The sequence below is a fragment of the Pelodiscus sinensis genome, chromosome 9, assembly GCF_052426305.1.
Source record: "Pelodiscus sinensis isolate ZL-2025 chromosome 9, ASM5242630v1, whole genome shotgun sequence".
In the NCBI taxonomy this organism is placed as follows: Eukaryota; Metazoa; Chordata; order Testudines; family Trionychidae; genus Pelodiscus; species Pelodiscus sinensis.
Genome location: NC_143060.1, coordinates 11,874,658 through 11,899,858, shown reverse-complemented (window position 1 = coordinate 11,899,858; position 25,201 = coordinate 11,874,658). Strand labels below are relative to the sequence as shown.

At 42.6% G+C, this 25,201-nt stretch overlaps 1 protein-coding gene across 1 annotated transcript in view; it reads right to left on the bottom strand.

Moving 5' to 3' along the window:
• Nucleotides 1-25,201, bottom strand: part of SCP2 (sterol carrier protein 2) — a 57,378-nt gene that overhangs the window by 31,942 nt on the left and 235 nt on the right. The window contains exons 2-9 of the mRNA XM_006126385.4: nucleotides 19,369-19,426; nucleotides 16,460-16,531; nucleotides 14,388-14,519; nucleotides 12,609-12,673; nucleotides 5,738-5,864; nucleotides 1,172-1,235; nucleotides 823-909; nucleotides 70-220 (exon numbers count right to left, since the gene is read on the bottom strand). Of these exons, the coding sequence (XP_006126447.3) occupies nucleotides 70-220; nucleotides 823-909; nucleotides 1,172-1,235; nucleotides 5,738-5,864; nucleotides 12,609-12,673; nucleotides 14,388-14,519; nucleotides 16,460-16,531; nucleotides 19,369-19,426 (756 nt within the window). The remainder of the gene's footprint in view (nucleotides 1-69; nucleotides 221-822; nucleotides 910-1,171; nucleotides 1,236-5,737; nucleotides 5,865-12,608; nucleotides 12,674-14,387; nucleotides 14,520-16,459; nucleotides 16,532-19,368; nucleotides 19,427-25,201) is intronic.

The window sequence follows — 25,201 nt, the reverse complement described above, 5'->3', positions numbered from 1 at the left end:
CTGTAATAGTATTAAGATCAATATGCATGAGAAGTGGAGAGCAGGAGAAAAGCAAAATGTGAAACCTACCGCCTTAATACAACTATTCTCTTCAAAAGTACTTGAAAGATCAGTGACCATCTCTTGGGCTACGATTTCCACCGCTTTTGACATCAAACCATGTTTTCTTACAAATTCTTCATTAGCTAAAAGCACAGCTGCAGCTCCATCAGATGTTGGGCTAATTGAAAGTAAAAAATTTATTCACTGCATGCCATTAACAATGGTTTTCTAGACAAAGAACACTATTAGTGGCAGGAGTCATTGATGTGAAACCAAATGTATATCCATAAATTATTCCAAAGAGGTTTACTGACATCAACTTTCCATCAAAAAGTTGGCTGAACTCTTCTAGCAAAATCTTTTAGTGAAACAGATTTCTTCAATTAAAATAGCATATTGCTCAAATTTCTATTAGAAACAGTGCTGACTTTGGAAAATGTCTTTCATGGCTGGATAGGAAAGACATCAGTGAGGGAAAAAGCTTGTTAAACAGCAGAAAAAATGCACTGATATGCAGGGTCTGAGAAATATATTAAAACAGAAAAGTGAGAGAGAATTTTGCCTAGCAAGTTATAGCTTAAGGATTTGCAAAGTAGAATGAATTTTTATTTATTTATTCAAATTTAAATTTTTAAAATGCATCTAATTACTCCAAAGAGATATGGAACAGTATTTGAAAAAGTTTACAGCTTATAATTCTATCAGAAATTAAATTTTGTTTTTATGATATAAAGTATTTCAAACATTTATTTCTATACAGTATCAAAGTCCTATTCTTACCAACACTGTAAAACAGTCAGAAAATCATAAACTTTGCGAGACTGCAACACTTGATCTAAACTGTACTTCTTCTGGAACTGGGAAAATCTAGGAAAAACACATATCTTATTTTAGCACCACCTCAGGAAAAAAACATATTAATCATAGATACATTCACTGTATTACTTTCAGACTGTAATTTTACAAAGTGTAAGACACTAAACAGAGAATTTATATTGGAGTATTATTCTCAGAGTACGTAATGGAAGGGGTCATGTCTATCTTATACTTTTTTAAAGTTGTACATCACATGATTTCTTTCAAATTTTCTTGCTATATTTTCATTACCAAAGCACAGTATTGCACTCACGGGTTGTTAGCTGAATGGCTATGATTCTTCCATGCAATTTTTGCAAAGTGTTCTTGTTTTGTTCCTGAAAGAAAAATATTAAGCTATATTAAGAGTCTCTAATATTTTCTTACAGACTTATTAACAACTGCTAGGGGTGCTTTATTCAGTTCAAATTCTTACGACACTAGCTTTAAAGTCTCTGTTGTAACAGATACATTATATTAATAATTCTTTGCAATGAAACTAGGCTTGGGTTCGTAAATATTTCAATTATTAGATGGCTAAATTCCACTTGATAAAATGCCCAATCTGTTGGAGTAAGGGCTTTATATATTTGTATTTTAGGTTTAATAATGTAGTAATATAAGGTAATATATTTAATATTTTATTAATTAAGTCCTCTAGTTAAATATACATTTCTTTTAAAGTTTAGTAAGTAAAGAGATAGGATTTTGGTATTGTGTCTATGTTAATGAGATTAGATCACTGAAGGCCCGAGCCTTCGATGTGAATTGTTTTGATTTTGCTTTTGCTTAATATAAAACAGTACTGTTTACCTTGAAGGTTTCTGTGAAAAACTGTTTGTGTGAATGAGAAATGTATCATCATAAAGATAAAGGCGTGAAGGCCACCATTAGAGCCAAATTGCCTAGAAAGGAGGGGACAATGCGGGTGAAGACAGACTGTGAAAGACATACTGCGAAGAGACATATCAGCGTCAGAACCATCAGTGCGTACCCATGGTCAAGGATTGGCAGAACTGACGACTCTAAAGGGTGGGCACCCCTGAAAACAACTGATTAAATCCAGGACAGGATGACTGTCTCTGATATATTTGGAATGGTAACATCAAAAGATAACACTAACACAGACTGGAACAGTAAAATCCATAGAGGAAAGGATTATAAAAGCAGGGTGCTTTTCCATGGAACTTTGGGTTCATCTTGCCACCAACTCCAGGAGAAGACTGGATCGCGACCAACAAAGGCCCTGCTCCCACTCTGTGATAGATCTGGCTGGCCACTAGATTGAGCCAGACTCTGGACTGGTAACTATAACATCATCTGGCAGGACTGTGTGTATGGTGTGTGTTTGTGTGAGTGACTGAAAAGCATATGCTACTGTTGTATTCTCAATAAATGTGGCGTGCTGCCTTTTCTCCTATAAAAGATCTCGCGTGCTTTGTTTAAACATAACAAATCTAACAGGTAAACAAAAATACAAAAGAGGCTAACAGTAATCAATTTTAGCAATTTGAATAGAGATACATTCGTAGATTACTATTTGACCACTGCACAGTAATTTAATTATTGAAATATGTGCCTTTTAAATTATTTCCATAAATCAGTCAAATAAATTTTTAATACCAGATGTCAATAATTAGATTGTCAGGAATATGTGCTGCCAAATAAGAGACTTAAGTTTTAGAAACAATTATTGGACTGTTATTCCTTTGGTTGGTGAAAGCAGAAGGAATTGCAATGGTAGTACTCTAGGAATGTAACCTGAGATATAACTACTGCACAAGCTGTGGTAAAACAATTAAGATTGCTACACACATCTATACCACGCGCAAAACAAGAAGAGCTAAGAAGTTATATATTAATCTTCCTTACAGTACATATCCTATATAGACACAAACTATACTGCTACCACAAATACTGTACAGCACAGAGCAGGAATGGGGAACCAGCGGCCCCCGGCCTGCCTGGGTACAGCTCCAGAAGCTTGGGGCTCCCCCCTCCAGCATTGAGGAGCCTGTGCTGGTGTGACGTAGTGGGGGTACCTGGCTGGTTTCTATGCTGCTGGCTCTGGGGTAACCCCCACTGGCTGCCGTGGGTATCACGACCCAGCAAAACAGGATGAGTCACTATGCAAACCAGTATGGTCAGACACCCCCCATGGAGAGGAACAAAGGAAGGTGGAATGCTGCCCTGGCTGGGGGGCAGGGCTGGAAGAGAGTTAGTTGCTGGCTGGAAGCATGGAGGAGACAGCCTAGGGAAAGGGGCTGGAGTTTAGGGGCCCAGTCTCCCCCATCTCAAGGGGGCCTGAGGCAGCCTAGCCCAGCTCTGTGACCAGATTACATCTGTGCTGTGCTATAACCTGGAGAGGCAATAAACTTCCTCTATTCCACTGGCTGGGGCAGTCTGTTTGTGCCATTTCGGGGTGCAGGAGACGTGGGACCCCCAACGCGCCGCCACAGCTGGTACTCCAACCCCTCTGCTATCCCACCGTGGGGCTGGAGCACATAAAATCTACTTGCCTTGGGGTCAGTGGCCTCCAACCCAAAAAAGCGACGAGGAGTCCTGTGGCACCTTATAGACTAACTGAAGTGTAGGAGCAAGTGGCAAAGACCCACTTCGTCAGATGCATTTCCAGAGGCAGGTATAAATATGCAGGCCAGGATCGGGCTGGAGATGACGAGGTGGATCCAATTAAGGAGGATGAGGCCCACTTCTAGCAGCTGATCTGGAGGTGTGAATTCCAAGAGAGCAGAAGCTGCTTTTGTAGTTAGGGAGCCATTCACAGTATTTGTTTAATCCAGAGTTGATTGTGTCAAACTTAAAGATGAACTTTAGCTCAGCAGTTTCTCTTTGAAGTCTGGTCCTGAAGTTTTTTTGCTACAGGATGGCTACTTTTAGATCTGCAATTGTGTGTCCAGGAAGATTGAAGCGTTCCCCTACAGGTTTTTGTATGTTGCCATTCCTAATATCAGATTTGTGTCCATTGATTCTTTTACGTAGGGACTGTCCAGTTTGGCCGATGTATATAGCAGTGGGGCATTGTTGGCACATGATGGCAAAAGAATAGTCTATAAGGTGCCACAGGACTCCTCGTCGCTTTTGCAGATTCAGACTAACACGGCTACCCCTCTGATACTCAACCCAAAAAAGGTTCTCCACCGCTGGCCAGTGTTCCCTCTAACATTTTCTATTCTTGGGCCGTTGAAATTTCTTATGTGCAATACCAATATTGAGGTAGTGTGTGAACGTGCACCACCAATACAAACCAAACACACACACACACACACACACACACACACACACACACAGAAATATAATTTTAAGCAGTCGGTATGTGTGAAAGAAAATATATTAAAACAAGACTCCCCTCCCCCGGGACAGCCACCACCAGCTTGGTGATGGATGGACCAGGCACCCTTGGGACAAAAGAAGGATAAGGGGGGCCCAGAATGTAGGGCAGTTGGGGAGCTTCCCCTCCCCCAGTGGTGCAGTGCATAAGATACCTGCCTCCGGAGCCAGATGTCGAGGGCTCCAGTCCCCTCCCTCCCCCAGGACAACCACCACCAGCTTGATGATGGATGGACTAGACACCCTTGGAACAAAGGTGTCTAGTTGTTGTAAGGTACCCTCAATGGCTATAAAGGTACAGTACAAAAGGTAAGGAATAAGCCTTCTTCCTCTCGAGGAATAGTAGAAGCCCCAGAACAAATTAACATGTGGCTTCAAGGTTTGTAGACAGATGCATGTTTCAAAGAGCTTGCAAAAAAAGATTTCATCCTACAAAACTATCATCACACCTAGTACTCGCTACTTCTGATTCATACGTACCAGAACTCTACCACATAGCAAAAATCTGGCCTTAATGCAATAAAATTTACTATGTATTAATTAGTAACACAGGATTTCGAAAAAATCATTAAGTTCTGAGTTTTAGATATCTACAACACTCCAAAAAATCTGTTAAAATAATATTTTTCTTTCTTATCTTAAGCCATTAACACCTATGCAAACTTTGTCTGAAATGTGATAAAGCAAATGTCCTTTTGGCACACAAATCCCCAATGAAGCCTGCTCTCCCCCTCCTCCCTCAAACCAAACCAGCCAGAGAGGACTGCAGAAAGTGAGTTAGGATACCCCAAACAAACTGCCCCCTGCCTCTACCTCACTGTACTGATGCCACCACCCACTCAACCTCTTTTTCCCTCACCAACCCCAGGCAGTCAGTCCTTTATCTCCCCCTTCTCAGCCCAGGAGGTATTGAAGAGACCGCTGGGTTTCTGCCTCTGTCTCTCTCTCTCTCTCTCCTTGGGCAGATGGGACTCTCCAATCTCCCCTCCCCGCTGACTTCCCCCCAACCCAATTAATTAATTACTCACTGACTCCTTCCCCTGGCCACTTATTCTCTACTTATCTCGCCTGCTTAGTTGCTCTGGGAGCTCTTCAGCACATGGCAGCTCCATTTAGTTGCTGCTTACAGACACCCCGCTCCCGCCAGTTAGCTGAGCTCCCTGCCTGTATGGGAGCTTTGAACCTCTGAGCAGAGCTCAGAAAATAGCTGTGCGGTCACACAGCTGCTCAGCCTAGAGGGAACTTAGACCCTGGCATAGAGTATATACCACAAGCTTAAGTCTACCCCATTAATCTACTTTATGAAAATATCCCTTGATCGAGATACCCCTTTCCCAACACTATTAGTTGTGGATGTTGGTTACGGCAAGGTACTATTCCTGGTGAAAAGAAAGTCATGGAATAACTATGTAGAAGTATATCCCAAACAAATGTTCCATTTGTCTTCTTTTTAATACATTATTCTGCATTTCCCCACAAGTTTGAACATTACCATATTTCTCCATATGTTCTTTTCCAGCATTTCCAAACAACTGTGGTGCTACTGGAGCCGCTGATAAGCCATATTTGTTTATCATCACTTCTATGTGTTTGTCTATTGGATTTGTCCTGTTCATGAACTAAAAATAAAAATAATTGTAAATTAAGCAGCCAGCACGTTTAAAGCAAATTATCCTTTTCCTTTATAAACTACAGCATTCCTGTAAAAACATAATGGACTTTGAGAAAAAGAGAATCTCTCTTGCAAACAGTTCAAGTGGACAGCACTCTGGTGCCTGAGTAGAATTTTTTGAAATTTCAATAACCTGCCTACTTTCAAGAAAGCACAGATAAGAAGTAGACAGTCAGAAACATAACAAAACTAATGTTTCAGGTCTGTGGGTAATGAGTTGCACAGATGAGACTGTACTTATGTTGCAGTCCTTGTTTTCCAGAAATAATTTGATATTTTAAATTTTATTCCCAGAAGGAAAAACGAAATTTCATATTATTTCAATAACATTATCACGTGGAAGGAGACTGAATTTAAACATTATTGGAAAGCAGAGATTATATATGGCATCAGGAACCACGCTTATGCAAGCAGACTCATGTTGACATCTTTCCTACCACCTTATTTGATTACAGTTCTACTTTTAAAGTAACATACATTTCCAAAAGTAGAAGTATGTAAAATAACTGAAAAACAATTGTGTTATAGGGAGGTGGTGAAGGAAAAGGACTTATGGAAACCCTCAGTTTACTGGATTCAGCATGGGATTAGAAACCAGAAGATTTGGCTTCTCTCCTCCCATGCCACTAATTTGCTGTGCAATTTTAGGCAAGTCACTTTAATCACTCTGTACCCTCACTTTTACCATTTATAATTTTCTGCACCTCCTCTCAGTTTTGTCTTTAATACAGATTATGTCAGCTTTTCTCAACCTTTTTGATAACAAGGACTGGCTTGCTGCCTTCTTGAACTGTATCAGAGAAATCTCAGAGACTGGTGCCAGTCCACAATCACTGTCCACTGGCACCAATCCACAGTTACTGAGAAATACTGGTATAAATTAATGGTTCTAAACAAGGGGTACATGTAACTCTGGTGATAAGCAGAGTTCTTCCGGGGGTCCATCGAGTCATCTAGATATTTGCCTAGTTTTACAACTGGCTATATAAAAAGCATAAGTGAAGTCAGTACAAACTAAAATTTCATACAGACATGTACTTGTTTATACTGCTCAAGATACATTTCAGTGTATAGTAAGTATAAGATTTAAACACCAATGGACTTATTTTATAATTATATGGTAAAAGTGAGAAAGTAAATAATTTCTCAGTAATCGTGTGCTTTGACTCTAATATTTTTTGTCTGATTTTACAAGCAAGTAGTTTTTAAGTGAAGTGAAACTTGGGTGTGCAAAAGACAACTCAGGAGTCATGGAAGTGATATAGTAGTCTGAAAAAATTGACAGTCACCGGTTTAGGTCATATTCTGCAGGTATTAGGAACTACTGAACATTACTTTTCTGGTAGATTTATCGATATTGGAAGACTAATCTCTTATTGGTGGATACAAGATTTACACATTGTACATTTATATTCCCACAATAAATGGTCCTGAAATATACCTTTACTTACATTTCCATCAAAAAAGACAGTTGCCTGTTTCCATAACTAACGTTCTTCAAGATGTGTTGCTCGTGTCTATTCAACATAGTGTGTGTGCTCGCCACATGCACATGTGCTGTAAGTTTTTCCCTCAGCAGTACCCATAGGGGACAAAGGTCAGCGCCCCTGGAGGGGCATGCACATGGCATGCTATGTAGGACACCCCCAAGGCCCTCCCTCCTCTGTTCCTTCTTGCCAGAGCTCTGACAGAACCATAGAATACTAGGACTGGAAGGGACCTCGAGAGGTCATCAACATAAGAACATAAGAATGGCCGTACTGGGTCAGACCAAAGGTCCATCTAGCCCAGTATCCTGTCTACCGACAGTGGCCAGCACCAGGTGCCCCAGAGAGGGTGGACTGAAGACAATGATCAAGCGATCTGTCTCCTGCCATCCCTCTCCAGCCTCTGACAAACAGAGGCCAAGGACACCATTTTATCCCCTGGCTAATAGCCTTTTATAGACCTAACCTCCATGAATTTATCCAGCTTCAAGTCCAGTCCCCTGCCTCCATGGCAGGACCAAATACTGTTTAGACCATCCCTGATAGACATTTATCTAACCTACTCTTAAATATCTCCAGAGATGGAGATTCCACAACCTCCCTAGGCAATTTATTCCAGTGTTTGACTACCCTGACAGTTAGGAACTTTTTCCTAATGTCCAACCTAAACCTCCCTTGCTGCACTTTAAGCCCATTGCTTCTTGTTCTATCCTCAGAGGCCAAGATGAACAAGTTTTCTCCCTCCTCCTTATGACACTCTTTTAGATATCTGAAAACTGCTATCATGTCCCCCCCTCAATCTTCTCTTTTCTAAACTAAACAAACTCAATTCCTTCAGTCTTCCCTCATAGGTCATGTTCTCTAGACATTTAATCATTCTTGTTGCTCTTCTCTGGACCCTCTCCAATTACTCCACATCTTTCTTGAAATGCGATGCCCAGAACTGGACACAATACTCCAATTGAGGTCTAACCAGCGCAGAGTAGAGTGGAAGAATGACTTCTCGTGTCTTGCTCACAACACACCTGTTAATGCATCCCAGAATCATCTTTGCTTTCTTTGCAACAGCATCACACTACTGACTCATATTCAGCTTGTGGTCCACTATAACTCCTAGATCCCTTTCTGCCATACTCCTTCCCAGACAGTCGCTTCCCATTCTGTATGTATGAAACTGTTTGTTCCTTCCTAAATGGAGCACTTTGCATTTGTCTTTATTAAACTTCATCCTATTAACCTCAGACCATTTCTCCAATTTGTCCAGGTCATTTTGAATTATGACCCTATCCTCCAGATTAGTCGCAACCCCTCCCAGCTTGGTATCATCTGCAAACTTAATAAGCATACTTTCTATACCAATATCTAAATCGTTGATGAAGATATTGAACAGAGCTGGTCCCAAAACAGACCCCTGCGGAACCCCACTTGTTATGCCTTTCCAGCAGGATTGTGAACCATTAATAACTACTCTCTAAGTACGGTTATCCAGCCAGTTATGCACCCACCTTATAGTAGCCCCATCTAAGTTGTATTTATCTAGTTTATTGATAAGAATATCATGCAAGACCGTATCAAACGCCTTACTAAAGTCTAGGTATACCACATCCGCCACTTCTCCCTTATCCACAAGACTCGTTATCCTATTAAAGAAAGCTATCAGATTGGTTTGACATGATTTGTTCTTTACAAATCCATGCTGGCTGTTCCCTATCACCTTGCCACATTCCAAGTGTTTACAGATGATTTCCTTAATTACTTGCTCCATTATCTTCCCTGGCACAGAAGTTAAACTAACTGGTCTATAGTTTCCTAGGTTGTTCTTATTTCCCTTTTTATAAATGGGCACTATATTTGCCCTTTTTCAGTCGTCTGGAATCTCTCCTGTCTCCCATGATTTTCCAAAGATGATAGCTAGAGGCTCAGATACTTCCTCTATCAGCTCCTTGAGTATTCTAAGATGCATTTCATCAGGCCCTGGAGACTTGCAGGCATCTAACTTTTCTAAGTGATTTTTGACTTGTTCTTTTTTTATTTTATCTTCTAAACCTCCCCCCTTCCCACTAGCATTCACTATGTTAGGCATTCCTACAGACTTCTCGGTGAAGAGCGAAACAAAGAAGTCATTGAGCATCTCTGCCATTTCCAAGTTTCCTGTTACTGTTTCTCTCTCCTCACTGGCCAGTGGGCCTACCCTCTCCTTGGTCTTCCTCTTGCTTCTAATGTATTTATAAAAAGTCTTCTTGTTTCCCTTTATTCCCGTAGCTAGTTTGAGCTCATTCTGTGCCTTTGCCTTTCTAATCTTGCCCCTGCATTACTGTGCTGTTTGCCTATATTCATCCTTTGTAATTTGTCCTACTTTCCATTTTTTATATGACTCCTTTTTTATTTTTAGATCATGCAAGATCTCGTGGTTAAGCCAAAGCGGTCTTTTGCCATATTTTCTATCTTTCCGACACATCGGAATAGCTTGCTTTTGGGCCCTTAACAATGTCCCTTTGAAAAACTGCCAACTCTCCTCAGTTGTTTTTCCCCTCAGTCTTGATTCCCATGAGACCTTACCTATCAGCTCTCTGAGCTTACCAAAATCCTCCTTCCTGAAATCCATTGTCTCTATTTTGCTGTTCTCCCTTCTACCCTTCCTTAGAATTGTGAACTCTTATGATTTCATGATCACTTTCACCCAAGCACCTTCCACTTTCAAATTCTCAACCAGTTCCTCCCTATTTGTTAGGATCAAATCTAGAACAGCTTCCCCTCGGTAGCTTTTTCAAACTTCTGAAATAAAAAGTTGTCTCCAATGCAGTCCAAGAACTTATTGGACAGTCTGTGCCCTGCAGTGTTATTTTCCCAACATTTATCTGGATAAGAAGGGAATGAATGTGAGAAGTTGAATGGACATGAGCAACATGTCTTGAAGAGCAGCAGTTACGGAAACAGGTAACTGTCTTTTCTTCAGTGCTTGCTCATGTCCATTTAACATAGGTGACTGCAAGCAGCAGTCAGGTAGGAGTTTCAAGGACATGCAGATTGCGGCACTGATCTACCAAATGCCTTTTGAAAAAAGATGCTATTGAATGCGAACTGTGCTTTTTCGAAAGACAGCATTTAGACTCTTTCGAAAAAGCGGCTCGTAGTCTAGACACTCTCTTTCGAAAGAAGCTTTTTCAAAATATTCTTTCGAAAAAGCCTCTTTCGAAAAAGGTTCGTAGTCTAGTCGTACCCCAGATGTGACACTTCCGGAGATATGTGATTCTCCCAGACAATGGAGGCAGTAAGCACATTAGTTGCTAACTGGTATAGGTCCGCAGTACAGGCCTTAAAGCCAAAGGAGCAGGGCATACTCTGTCCCCGGGCTATGTTCCTACAGGGGACTAATGAATTGTTAAACTGAACTATTTGCTAAACTATTTATAATTGAATAACGGGAGTAATTCCTGCTGCAGCTAAGCTGGAGCAATGAGTTCAAAGCACCTCCACTGGTGGCCAGAAGGAAGTGAGGAGGGAGGGGCCCAGGGTGCCCTATATACCACGCCATGTGCACTGAGCATGGTTCCCTATGGGTACTGCTGAAGGAAACCTTCTGGCACTGGTGCATGCGGCGAGCATACACCCCTATGCTGAATGGACATAAGCAAGCACATGAAGAAAAACAGTTATTTACTTTTTTAAGCGAACTGTCTGATATCTTGCAGCACCTGATAGACTAACAGATGTACAGTAAAACTCCGATGGTCCGGCATCTGATGGCCCCGCACTCCTCTGGTCCAACACCATCAGGAACCCGGAAGTGCTCCAGGCAGCCAGACCATTGGAGCTGCTTTGCCCCCAGCTTCCCCGATTCAGCCGCTGCTAAAACTGACCAGCGGCTGAATCGGGGAAGCCAGGGGCAGAGCAGCTGGAGTGCTGCCGGGTAGGTCCCGTAGCGCTGCCCCTCGGGGCTGCGGGACCAACCCGGCAGCACCCCAGCTGTCCCCGATTCAGCCGGTGCTGAAACTGACCAGCGGCTGACTCCAGGAAACCAGAGGCAGAGCTGCTCTGCCCTGGCTTCCTGGAATCAGCCGCTGGTCAGTTTCAGCAGCAGCTGACTTGGGTACACCTGGGACAGAGCAGCTGGAGTGCTGCCGGGTTGGTCCCCACAGCGCCGAGGTCCGGCGCTGTGGGACCAACCCGGCAGCCACCCAGCTGCTCTGCCCCAGGCGTCCTGATTCAGCCGCTGCTGAAACTGACCAGCAGCTGACTCCAGGAAGTCCGGGACAGAGAAGCTCTGCCTCGGGCTTCCTGGAGTCAGCTGCTGATCAGTATCAGCAGTGGCTGACTTGGGGACACCTGGGGCAGAGCAGCTGGGGTGCTGCTGGGTTGGTCCAGTAGCGCCAAGAAGTGGTGCTGCGGGACCAACCCAGCAGCACCCCAGCTGCTTTGCCCCAGGCGTCCTCAAGAGCAGCTGGGGTGCTTCCGGGTTGGTCTTACTGCGCCAAGGGTCGGCGCTACCGGACCAACCTGGCAGCACTCCAGCTGCTCTGCCCCAGGCGTCAACTGACCAGCAGCGGCTGAATCAGGGACACCTGGGGCAGAGCCAGACTATCGGAAGGGGGGGTCTATAAGGGGCCTGGGGTGGCATCCCCCCCACCACACCCCAGACTCCTCATAGCCCCCCTTCCGATAATCTGGCATCCCCTGGGTCCTAAAGGTGCCGGATTATCGGAAGTTTACTGTAGTTGAGCATAAGCTTTCGTGGGCAAAGACCTACTTCGTCAGATGCATGTAATGGAAATTTCCAGAGGCAGGTATAAATATGCAGGCAAGAATCATGCTAGAGATAATGAGGTAAATTCAATCAGGGAGGATGAGGCCCTCTTCTAGCTAGAAGTGGGCCTCATCCTCCCTGATTGAATTTACCTCATTATCTCTAGCCTGATTCTTGCCTGCATATTTATACCTGCCTCTGGAAATTTCCACTACATGCATCTGACGAAGTGGGTCTTTGCCCACGAAAGATTATGCTCCAATACATCTGTTAGTCTATAAGGTGCTACAGGACTCCTTGTCGCTTTTGCAGATCTAGACTAACATGGCTACCCCTCTGATACTTGTCAGATATCTTTAAACTACTATATGTACATGGGAATTTGGAATTATTTTATACATTTTAAACATTTATATTCCTAGATTACATTAAAAGGTACAAATACTTTAAAGACACTTACTTCAGGTTTAAGGGATCCCCTTTCCATCTTTTCAAAGCCAAGAGCCAAAGCACAATTTGCCAAACCTTAAAAATAAAGTTTTCATTATTTGAAATAAGACTAAATGTCTAAATTAAATTATGTACTATAAACATGAATTTTGCTAAAACAAGACAAAAAAATGGCACATTTTCCTTCCTCTTTCTTCACTTCTGAATTTGAGTCAAGTTTGAATGAAAATGGTGTTGAGATTACACAAATAATTGATGTGAAGTAAGAATTAAAACCATATCATTCTTCTAATGCTGAAAGATGAATTTCTTAAAATTGAAGTGGGAACACTTGGCAATCACAAATACTGAAATACAATTAATTACAGGAACTCACAGTTAATATTTTTAATTATAGAAATAACAGGAATATCATGTGTCCTCCTCATCCCATTTTCTGTACTATGAAACTCCCTGAAGAATTACAGAAATGGAGTGTAAACTCCCTCACTCTTCAGTTGAAAAGCAGTATATATAAAATCATTCACAAAGAATTTTCCCTAAAGTGTTAGTCAAGAGTTTGAGTTATTAAACAATCTGACTAAAACTCCATTCTGCTCTCATTGGTTCAAGGTTTCAGTCTCTCATGATGTCATAAACCCACTAGTTTCAGTTCTCCAAAAAGTCCTTTCAATAAAACTGAAAATCAAAACCTGATATTCTAGTACCAAAAAACACAAGGAAAAAAAAAAAACTTGAAAAATATAATTTTACACCAAAAAACATAAAAAGGCTTTCCTTTCCAAGATCACCTTTCAACTAAGAGAATATTCAGTGTAGTATTACTTATAGTGTAAGATTGAAGTATATTTCAAAATGTAGAAGCTATTTCATATTTAGCTAGAAGCCATTCTGTATAACAAAAAGCCATTTCAGTTTCTTGTGTCTGCACGAGGGAGTGAACTGGCCTTCACCGAGGTGGGGAGAGACCAGAGGGATGCGCTGTTGGAATGTGTTAATGAACTATTTTGAGCTGAAGCTCGAACTCCCTTTTAACCTGTTTCTTTCTATGCTGATAATAATTCCTCTTTGAAGTTCGCTTTGGTTTCTTGCCCTGACGTCAGACTTGTTTGGTTAAGGGTATAAAAGACTAGGATTGATTGTATTAGCCAGCCTTACTGGACCCGGCTTTGCTGGGACCACGTTTGGCTCACTTTGCTTTTATTGGCCAATAAAACTGTCTGTTTAGCCGCGTAAACTGAGTGAGGCGTTTGCTTCGACAAAAAGATGGTTAATAAAATAAAATAAAGAGCTGCAACAGATAAAGACAAAGAAAAACTACTTTAAAAGAAACAAGCACACATCTTCTCACTGTTCTGTTAGTAAGTGGGGTGGGGGAGGGAATAAGAAAGAAAGGTCTTGGAGGAAAGAAAGCAGCAAGGATAAACTGCTTCAAATTGTTTTTCCTAATGCTAGCAAGTTAACAAAAGAATTATAAAGAGAGCCAGCAATCAAGATTCTTTGTCATATCCGAACATCCTACTCTGACACAGAGTATGACAAAGTTGATCAGTCCAGACACTACCAATCACCCTTCCCAATCTGGGGAGGCAGGCAGAGAACTTAAGTAGCTGTGCCTATGGAAAATGAACAAATGTAATTTATGAAATTCTCTTTTATTATTATTTCCTTTTATCTGCATTCATCTCAGAGAGATTCATGAAATTAATTAATATGTCTGTATTATTATTTATTATTATTACACACACACTACATCACTGCTAATTAATTCTAAGCAAACAAAGCTTACCTCCTTGGATCACTTGCTGAGCCACGAACAAAGCAGTGGATCCAGTAGAACAGTTGTTGTTTACATTAATGATAGGAATGCCAGTTAATCCCAAACTGTGATAGATAGCCCGCTGACCACATGTTGAGTCACCTTTGTACAAAAATGAAGCATTTAAACGAAAGTGGGGAGCAGTCTTATAGCAGCAAAAATTCTGACAACATATGTGTAATGCTATACTTTGATTTTAGAAGAGACAATTCTAAAATCTTTGAACGGCACAATTTTCCAATTCAACTGGTAGCAACAGATAAGCTAAGGGGTCATCTAGATTACGCTGAAGTTCCACGGGAATTTGCATATCTTCTTCAGATCTCACTTTCGAAAGCAGAGCTTTCTAAAGTGAAAGTAGATGGGACACGGGCCGTTTTCGGCAACCCCCCCTTTTTCAAAAAGTTGCGTAAACCTCATTTTTTGAGGAAGAGCGGCTTTTTGAAAAAGTGTGGAGCTTGCCCAAAAAACTGCATCCCAACTACATTCCCAGCTGACCCTGGGCTCCATGAGGCATTGCTGCTTTGAAACACCATGGTGAGCTTGGGGCCAGTGGAAGGACTGCTTGAGTCCCCTTCTGGCCCCCATGCTCCCCTCAGCACTTTCACCTTTGAAGTTGTTACACTTAAAAGTTGGTAGTGCTCTTATCGACTAATCGAACAGTTGATGCAAATTGCATCGATTATTCAATTACCCAATTAATCCAAATTTAACACCACTACACCAGTCGCTATTGCCTGATTGTACAAATAACAGTCTCCAGTAAAGTGCCTGTTCCAGATACATACACTTGTGACACTAGGGGAGTTTGCTTTCTCACCATACGAAAAGCATCATGAGGAGTTAAGAGTCAACCTGAGCTATTGGACTCCATTTCCTCTAAATATCCCAGCTGATTTTCTTTTACTAATATTATCTGGTCAATCACAAACACCACTTGTTGAAAGCAGATGGTTAAAGTGGTGTTCCAAGATAAAATCTGTAACTGTGTGTCCAGGGAGGTTTCAGCACTCCTTCACTCATTTTTGTAAAGTTATCATTTATTATGTCTGATTTGTGTCCATTTTTTTTTGCATAGACAGAGTCCAGTATGTCCAATATACATGGCAGAGGGGCATTGTTGACACATGATGGCTGAGCTGAATTCACATGCAAGTTTGATATTTGCCCTTCCTGGTCAAATTTATTTTTAAAAATGCTTTGCCATGTTGACTGGCTTCTTAGTGGTAGTGTTACTGCTAAAAGTAATTCTCAGAATTTTAACTTGCACACTGAACTTCCTTATTTTACCAACTCTTTTCCATAATGTACATGAAGGAGGACTAAGTAATAATTAATCTTTTTTCTATAGATAACTCAGGATGAGTTGGGCAAATGTGCTCTGAAAAAAGAAAATGTATAAATGTATCTTTAAGTACTGCGAAGAAAAAGAAAAGATAAGGAAGAAATAGCAGACATGTCTCCTTATGACTTAATGTCTAAGAAAGTGATGTTCTAGCCTTGCAGGCAAGGATATCATAACTTCTCAACCTCCAGAGGTGGAGCAAGCAGCAAAAGTATACTGTCATTTACACTACTGCAATGAATGACATTTCCATAACAATTAAGAATATATGTGTTATACACATTTCATATAAAGTGCTGAAGAAGATCAAACACAAAGGATAACTCTGGAGGACCTGATCCTGATACTTGCACATGTACCAAGCTTCCTTGAAATCTAAGCCTACCAATTATTAAAATAACTGGACACTTTAAAGGTCACTAAGGTTGAAATCTGTGCTCATTAAAAGTATGAGGCCCTAATCTTGCAAAGATGTATATAAGTGCACCGTTTAAGCACCTATACACTGTGTGTTAAGGTGGGTCCAAGAATGGGGAGGGAGGGGTGGATGTTAATCCTCCCAAAGGCTTTGTACAGTGCATGTGTAATACTATTAATTAAATTTCATTCTCACTGACCAGATTCCTCATATGCATAAAATAAAGTTAAGCAAGTGGGTGTTAGCAAACTCACACCCTAAGCTGGTAACATAACTTACCGTAAACATAGCCCACACAAGCTTGTTCCACTGCTGAGTAAGGAATACCTGAATCAGCCAACGCCTTCTGACCTAGAGAGAGATTTTTTAAAAAAATCCAGCAGTCAAAACTTTAATATTTTTTGAGAAAATGATCCATACAAAACTTATAAGGAGGCAATAACAGAAATTAAATCAATGGAGATTGCCTATCTCCTAGAACTGGAAGGGACCTTGAAAGGTCATCAAGTCCAGTCCCCAGCCGGACCAATTACCATCCCTGACAAATTTTTGCCCCAAATCCTTAAATGGCCTCTGCAAGGATTGAACTCACAACCCCGGGTTTAGCAGGCCAATGCTCAAACCACTGAGCTATCCCTCCCCCCTAAGGGCAAATACATTATTCATTCTCACAGGGACAGACAAATATTCTTACAGTTTTCTCCAGTCTAGAGGACCACATATAACTTAGGCTTTTATGTAGAGGATGAAAAGCTAATGAAATTTAATTATTCATCCCTCTGAATAAAAAGCTACATTATGCAATGCATCTATGTAATTGTAAACAAATACAAAATAGTATTACACGTGCACTACAGAAACAAATTTCAAGGCCCATTGTATCTGAAAGAGTAAACAATGCATTTATGGGTATGTCTACATTTCATTCCTCGAGAGAAAGAGGAATGCAAATGCAGATACCTGAAATCGCAAATGAAGCGGGGCTTTAAATATCCCGCGCTTCATTTGCACAATTGTGTTATGGTGCTATTTCAAAATAATCCTTACGGGTTATTTCGAGGGAAGGGTTTTCTCTCAAAATAGCGCTATTTTGAAATAGCTCCATAATGCGATTATGCAAATGAAGCGTGGGATATTTAAATCCCCGCTTCAGTTGCGACTTCGGGTGTCTGTATTTGCATTCCTCTCTCGGAAGAGGAATGAAGTGTAGGCATACCCTAACTGATTGTTCCTTTCTAAGTGGTGTACTTTGCATTTGTCCTTATTGTTGAACTGAAATATTTTAACATAGTGCATAATTGACCCGTGGAACTCACTGCCACGAAATATTGGATCCAAGAACATAGGATTCAAAAATTAATTAGCTGTTAGATATCCCACGCTTCATTTGCATAATCGCGTTATGGCGCTATTTCGAAATAGCGCTATTTTCGAGAAAAAACGGGGTTATTTCGAGATAAAACCCATCCCTCGAAATAATCCTCACTCCTCATTTGCAATTTCGGGTGTCTGCATTTGCCTTCCTTTCCCGGAAGAGTAATGAAGTGTAGACATACCCTTACATACGTACAAAATGTGAAATAACAGCCTAGGATGGAATCCTATGGAAAGGAATCTGGGTGGGGGTGGAGGGGGAGTAGTCACAGTATGTTAATAGTGTGATACTGGCAAAAAAGAAGACATAACTCTGTGGGAGGCAGCAGCACACGGGGCAGAGAACCAGTCAACTCGATGGCAGCCAGTACGCTCAGTGAGCCAGCTTGAAAGCCAGCTCCCCGTGTATACTGGCTCCCTCCCCCCACAATGCTGCCTCTGTGGGAGGCAGACGACACTGTGGGAGCCGGCACATGCAGAGAGGCAACTTAAAAGCTGGCTTCCTATGTACACTGGTTCCCACTCCCCCCACTGCTACCTCTGATACAGAGACAACAGCACGCAGGGGAAGGAAGGGGGGACTGCGTATAACTGTGAGGATTAACCAGTGAGCCCAGGCTCATCTGTTAACCGTGTACAGTAATTACTCATTTAACATGTGCCCTCTTAACATGTTTTCGCAATAGCATGATTTTTTTTTTTTAGGGAATGTTTTTCAAATAACACAACCGGCCCCAAAATAACATGAAAATAATCAAGTGGCAGACTACTTCGTGCGACGGTATGAGTTGGTGAAAATAGTGGTAATAAGCATGAGCGGATGAATACACGTGGTCACAGTGCTCCTCTGCTCACTTACGTGTTTATCTTTGTGTTTTAACAAACCGCGGCGACCTGTGTTGCTAGATATCTTGTGTCGCTAGATATCTAATGTTGATGTTGACAACCCAGCACCAACAGAAAATTGACTTTGTCACCACCACCTGAAATGCAACCCTTACCTTTTCCATTATTTTTAATGGGATAATTGACCCCACATAGCACATTTTCGCTTAGCACGAACATTTTCAGAAACGCATCTATAGTGTTAAATGAGGAATTACTGTGCCTGGGTACACCTTCAATGGAGTATTGTAAGCAGGAATGTTGTAAGAAATAAAAAAGATTTTTTTTTCTCCATCCTACTTGTAACAACTTTTTAGGTACTTTAAAACTGCTATGTCCCTTCTCAGTCTTCTCATTTCCAGATAAAGAAACCCAATTGTTTCAATTTTTCCTAATAGGCCATGTTTTCTAGATCTTTATCCATTCTTGTTGCTCTACTTTGGGCTTTTTCCAATTTGTCTACATCTTTCCTGAAATGTGGCATCCGGAACACAATACACCAGTTGAGGCCTAATCAGCTCAGAGTAGAACAGAAGAATTACTTCCCTTTAACCTCTGATGATAGGACAAGAAGCAAGGGCTTTAATTGAAGACAGGGAGGTTTAAGTTGGACATTTGGTTAATCGCTGGAATAAACTGCTTAGGGAGGTTGTGGAATCTCCATCATTAGACATTTTTAATAGCACTTTTTTAGACAAACACTTGTCAGGAGTGGTCTAGATGCTGCTTTGTCCTGCCATGAGTGCAAGGGAGTGGATATGACGACGTCTTGAGGTTCCTTCCAGTCCTATAATTCTATGAAATTTCAGTTTTAAATTTTCTGTCTTGAATGTTCCTTGGCTATTTCCGTTCTTGTACATTTTACCCTCTCTCTTAATACATTTCAGAAAAAAATATTAAAACTAGAAGTCATGTTGGCCATTAATTACCTGCCTCCTTAGCCATATCAGGGTAATCCCAATCTTCCCGTACACCAGGCTTTTCAAACTGGCAAGAAGGAAAACAACATTTAAACTTAATACAGATATTTTGCTAAAATTACTACATTCATGTATCATTGAGTAAATTATATTTTTACATCTGAACACTCAGGGTAAAATCCCTTTTGCAGATGGCCCATGCAAAGCCATTGTTCCACAGAGACTACACAGCATAGCACAGTTCCCCCCAAAGAGTGGGGCATGCTCCTTATGGGGGGGGCAGTGGAACATTTGGAGAAAAATGCAGTAGAGCTCAGACCAGCCTCCAAAGGGGGAGGGAGGCAGGGAGAGAGTCCTATGCTTCCAGCCCTACTTTCCCCCCCAATCCTGTTCAGTCTTCAGTCCTGCTCTGTCTCCAGACCTGGACCAGCCTCCTCCCCAAGTGTACTAGGGCTGTTAGCGATCAGGTAATATAATGGTCGACTAACCACATGAATTCTTAGTGGTTAGTCAAGTATTCTATAGTGACTGGGGCTGGCAGCCAATGCAGTCGTTCCCTGGGAGTGGGGCCAACCCTGCCATCCCACACTGTTGCCTCTGTATCAGAGGCATCAGCATGGGGTAGCAGGTAGCAGCCAGTCTGTAAGGGGAGCCAATTTAAAAACCAGCTCATCACACAATCTGGCTGCCTGCCGCCCCATGCTGCTGCCTCTGATACAGAAGCAGCAGCGCAGGGTGGCAACAGCCCCTGAATACAGGAGGTCCAAACTGTCTGCAGACAGAGGCTGCTGAGGGGAGCTCGAGAGGCAGCAAGGAGGGGGAAATGTGAGTAGTCAACTAGATTAACTGATAAGAATAGACTTATCAGTTAGTTGACTAGTCAACTACTAGCTTACATCCCTAGCATACTGGCTCCCACCTGCCCCCCAGGCCACCTTGCAGGCAGAGATTGCTTGGCGTCCGGGTTGGCACAGCCCCTGCCTACTGGCCTAGGCTGCACACAGTATTTCAAAGTGGCAGCACCACATGGAGTCCAGGATCTACCACTTTGAAATGCTGTGTGCAGCCGGAGGCCAGCTGGGGACTCCCCTGCTCCCCCTGGATTCAATGAGGCACTGCCTCTTTGAAACACCTTGGGGACCACGGGACCAGCACGGGACTGCTTGAGTCCCCTGCTGGTCCCATGATCCCCACAGCACTTTCTCCTCTGAAGTGCAGCAACAGTTCTGGGGCTGTTGCTACACTTTAAAGGTAGAGGCATCCTTATCAACTAATCAAATACCCAATTAATCCAAATTTAACATCCCTCTTCTGGGCCAGGGCAAGTTTATTGTAAATTAGAAATATACATTAAATTAGCAGCTAAATAATTAAATATAGTAAATGATACCTCTAAGATAAACTGGAATTAAAATTGAGATATTTGAAATGTTAATAATAAGCAACCAGGATTTAATACAGTCCTTCACTGCCAAACTGTCCTCAAGAATGACTTTTCAACAGACTGCAAACTTGTCTAATGCTAGAGAACTAGATACAATTTATGCTTTTATATTACCTATTTAAAATATGTTCTTGAATTAGTTTAATAGAAATAATAGTTAAATAGGAATTCATGCGTGTCTTTCCATAAAAGAGGGCTAGCTAAACTGTAAACAGTCCATGAGTAAGTTTCAAGAACGGTTGTTAAAATAAGTAATAGGCTAGGGGAAGAGAACTTATGTATGGTTTATGAATTCTGGTTAATATTATGAAATTATAAGAATATAATAATGGCCACTATTGGTTCAGACCAATTGTCTACCTACCCCAGGTATCCTGTCTTTCAACAGTGGCTGGTATCAGACTCTTCAGAGGAATGAAAGAACAGGGCAATTATCAAGTGATCCATTGCATTGTCCAGTACCAGTTTCTGGCAGTCAGCGGTTTAACATTGAAAGCATGAGGTTGCCACCGGGAATATTTAGGCCATTGATGGATCTAGTCACCATGAATGTTTCAATTATTTTTTGAACCCTGTTATACTTTTGACCTTCACAATATCCTCTGGCAAAAAGTTCTACAAGTTGACTCCTGGATCACCGTAAGAGTCTTACCTTGGAGTCACAAATAGTTCTCTTAGCCTTTCTAGTCTATCTTGCCACCCATGCAAGCTGGTCTTTGTAATAAATGGTCAATTACACTTCTCCCAATCACAAAATATTTAGGTCGCTTCTAGTCCCATGAAACCACTCACCCCACATCAATCCTAGATCTCACATCATTATAACATTTAGTAAATGAAAAAACAACAAATATGTGGCATTTTAGAGACTAAGGTATAGTCTCATGAGCTAATGGCTGATGCTTACCAGGTAATGGTTAATCATCATCTGGGAGCATTCCCCTACCTGCGGCCCACCGGGGCTGAAAAACTGCTCCAGCCCTGTGGGGCTATTGGCTCCCAGATTACAAGGACAAGGAGTCGGTAGCCATGCTGCAGCAAAAACAGCAATGAGGGGTGGCCGGGACAGCAGCCCTCCCCCCTCACTGCTTCGGGCCCTGTGCAAAGCTGACAACTCTCAAACCAGGCTTGCCATGGACAGAGACTGCTCAAAGGGATGCCGGCGCAGCTCCTGTCCATGGGGAGCTCGGCAGGGGCTGGTGACACCCCGCGCTGCTGCCTCTGATAGAAAGGCAGCAGTGCAGGCTGGCAGGGGGCTCCAGGGGAGTGGGCCAGGAGTGCACTGATTTCCAGCACCACCCCCAGGACTTGTAACCACTAAAATTTGATGCAGTTACATGATTATTTAATTTATCCCTAATAATCCTAGTGACCATATTTACCAAAGTAAAATTGGGACCGCGCACAGGGACAGTTTAAATTGCCTAGCCTCGCTGCTTACCCGATACTAACATATACCCCCGCACGTAGCTGTGCGGAGCCACCTGACTGCCTGAGTCTTGCGCTGCCTTAGGCTTACTGCTCATGCCCCACGCTGCCAGGGACCACAACTATCTGCGTGAGCCTCATCACTCAGCTGCTCATGTCACCACTGGCCTCCCCAAACATTCATCCACACCCCCTTCTTGGAAAAACTAGGCATTTGTTTCATTTGGTCCTGTCAATTGATCAGAGCAACTGGCAAGAGCAAACAGAACAAATGCTCAGTTTTTCAAAAAATGTCAGGACGTGTTCTAGCAAAAATGAGACATATGGCCACACTACACCTACGGAGGGCTGGGAGTAGCCTGCTAAAGCAGAGATGATTCTGAGACAGGAGAAGAGTTTAGAAACTGCACAGCTCAAAGATGGAGGGAAACTTTTGTGTTTCTTTTTGAATTTTAAGTTAATAAGCCATAGGTTAGGGAGGGATGTAGTTATTACACTTGTTTGGTTTATTTATGGAACCATGAAAATACGCAGATAGCCGCTTTATATCCACATCCATGGATGTGGATGCAGATATCTGTGGCTCTTTTTGCAGATACATATTTTGTATCTGCACATGGCTCTATTTAGACAAAAAAGGGAACAGAGGTGAAGTGCCACGTGCGAACGTGCCCAAGGACAATGAGGGTGTGCCAGGAATGAGGCCACTTGTTGACATTCCCCAAGCACAAAGAGACAAGTGTTGATAGCAGGACTCCAAATCTGGAGAAACACAAAGGAAATTTTGGGCAGGAGGAAGGAAAATGATGAGCTGGCCAAGGTCTGAGGAAGCCCATGGAAGTGGGAGGAGAGAAGGCTCCAAATTCCATAGTTCAAGTCATGCTCTGCAACAGAAAGACTTGGGGGTCTGCACATAACTTTAACCTCAGTCCAAAGAACACTCTTTTGACTGATGAAGAAACAGACAGAGATATGCATGTTGGATTTATTATTTTTGTGTAGATCCATTTGTGTCCATGCTATTAAAAAGTACTGTAATAAAATGGTAGAATCTTGTGCAAAGTATGTAAATGTTTGCGTGCTATATCTTATTACATGCTGTCTTGAACAGGTAAATCAGAAGGTACTCAGCTTTGGCTTGAGTTCTGGGAGAGAGTGAATTTAAGCAACAGCAGGAGGATATAGGACACTGGCTTCAAGAACTGGGCAAGTAGTTGTGTGCTCTTAACTCTCAGGAGGAGGTTCCAGAAGATCTTCACCCCCAAGAACATGCCCAGGAGCCCTAAGGCAGGAACAGTGCCTGGGCCCCAGTCAGACTTGGGAGGCTTAAAACAGATGGAATCCAGCAGTGGTCTACAATGGGAATCTAGATCTGCCATGGATGAGATGTAGGCCAACTTAACCGGACAGTGGAAGGGGATGCAATGGCAGCTCTGCCCCTCACCACCAGTCACAGTCTACTTCTTGGTGACTGCAAAAGCATCCTCTAGCAACACCCTCTTGACCACAGAAGCCCCCCAACCATGTCACCCTGGAAGGTTGCTCATGGTCAGCAGTGCCAAGATCAGGCTTAGGGAAGACAGCAGCAAGATGGACTAACTTGTATTTTAGTGCCCTGGCTGCCCCTGGACTCCCCTCCCTCCCTATCATTCCAGCACTGTCTCCCTTGGCTCCCACATCCTTCCCCATCTTCCCATTGTGCTGCTACAATCTCCCCAGCCCAACCCCTCCTCCCTAGTCTCAGTGCTGCCTTCCCCACTCCTCCCCATCACAGCAGATTACCTCCTCCTCCAATGGGTACTGTCTCATCTACGCTGAGACATTACAGCAGTGCCATTTTAGGGGTTTAAATCTAGACAAAAATCCAAGTCTATGGAAAAATGGAGCAGTGAAATTAATTTTTTCCCCCAATGGCCTCATAGGTTTCACATTCAAATACGCAAGACACAGAAAAAACTTCACTCTCTCACTACTATTAAGTTCCACACGGATACAGTGCCACAGACAAAAACTTATCTAGAAAAGATATATTTTACTAGACATTTAAACTAACAAGTTTTAAAGCACTTTTTCCAAAAATGCATTGGGTAGTCTTTTCCTGGGAACTAGCCACTTGTAAATGGATCTGTAACAAGGGCAGGTGACACCATTTCAGTTATCCACTGACCTAAGAAAGTCTTCTGATTTGTCAAATCCAGAAAAATACACTTCTCTCCTAACTCAAAAAAAGAAGCATGGCCTTGTCTCCAGGTCTGGAGGGAGGGTGAAAAAACTATTAACCAGTCTCAGAGGGGTAGCAGGGTTAGTCTGTATGTGCAAAAACAAGGAGCCCTGTGGCACCTCAGAGACTAAGATTTATTGAGTCGATGGGGCAGAGAGGGGGGCTGGTTGGCTTGCACATAATCCCTCAAAAATCTGTTAGTCTCTAAGGTGCCACAGGACTCTTTGTTTTTACCCATTCCTCAGGACAGTTCGGAGGCTGGAGGAAGAAGAGTCCTGCCTAAAACCATTCTGGGGAGACAGGTGCGAGGTTACGCATGACCAGGTACAGGGAGCTGTGTGTCACCCCCACAGCTAGCGGGTGTGGGTCACTGCCCCACATGTGGCACTTACAGCCAGTGACAAGGAGGAGTTCTACAGCCTAAGCTGAGAGCCAGCTGGCTTTATAGCCGGAGCCATTGAACTTCTATCTACACTAAAGGTCCCAGGTTCGTCTCCACCTGGTGGTGGTTTCACCCCCATTAAGTCTCATCGGAGCTTTCGGAAATGGGCAACTGGGACCTAGATCATTGGGATGTGGCTTCCTCCCCCGCACCGAGCGTCTCGACTCCCCACACTTGCTATGTGCGAACCCAGCCCAGACACTAGGGTGAGGGGCAGCACTTTCAGCCCCCGGGGGCGGGGGCGCTTAGGGGACCACTGCGAGGCGGGAGAAAGGGCTGCGCCCCTCAGGGAAAGGCGCTGGGGGGA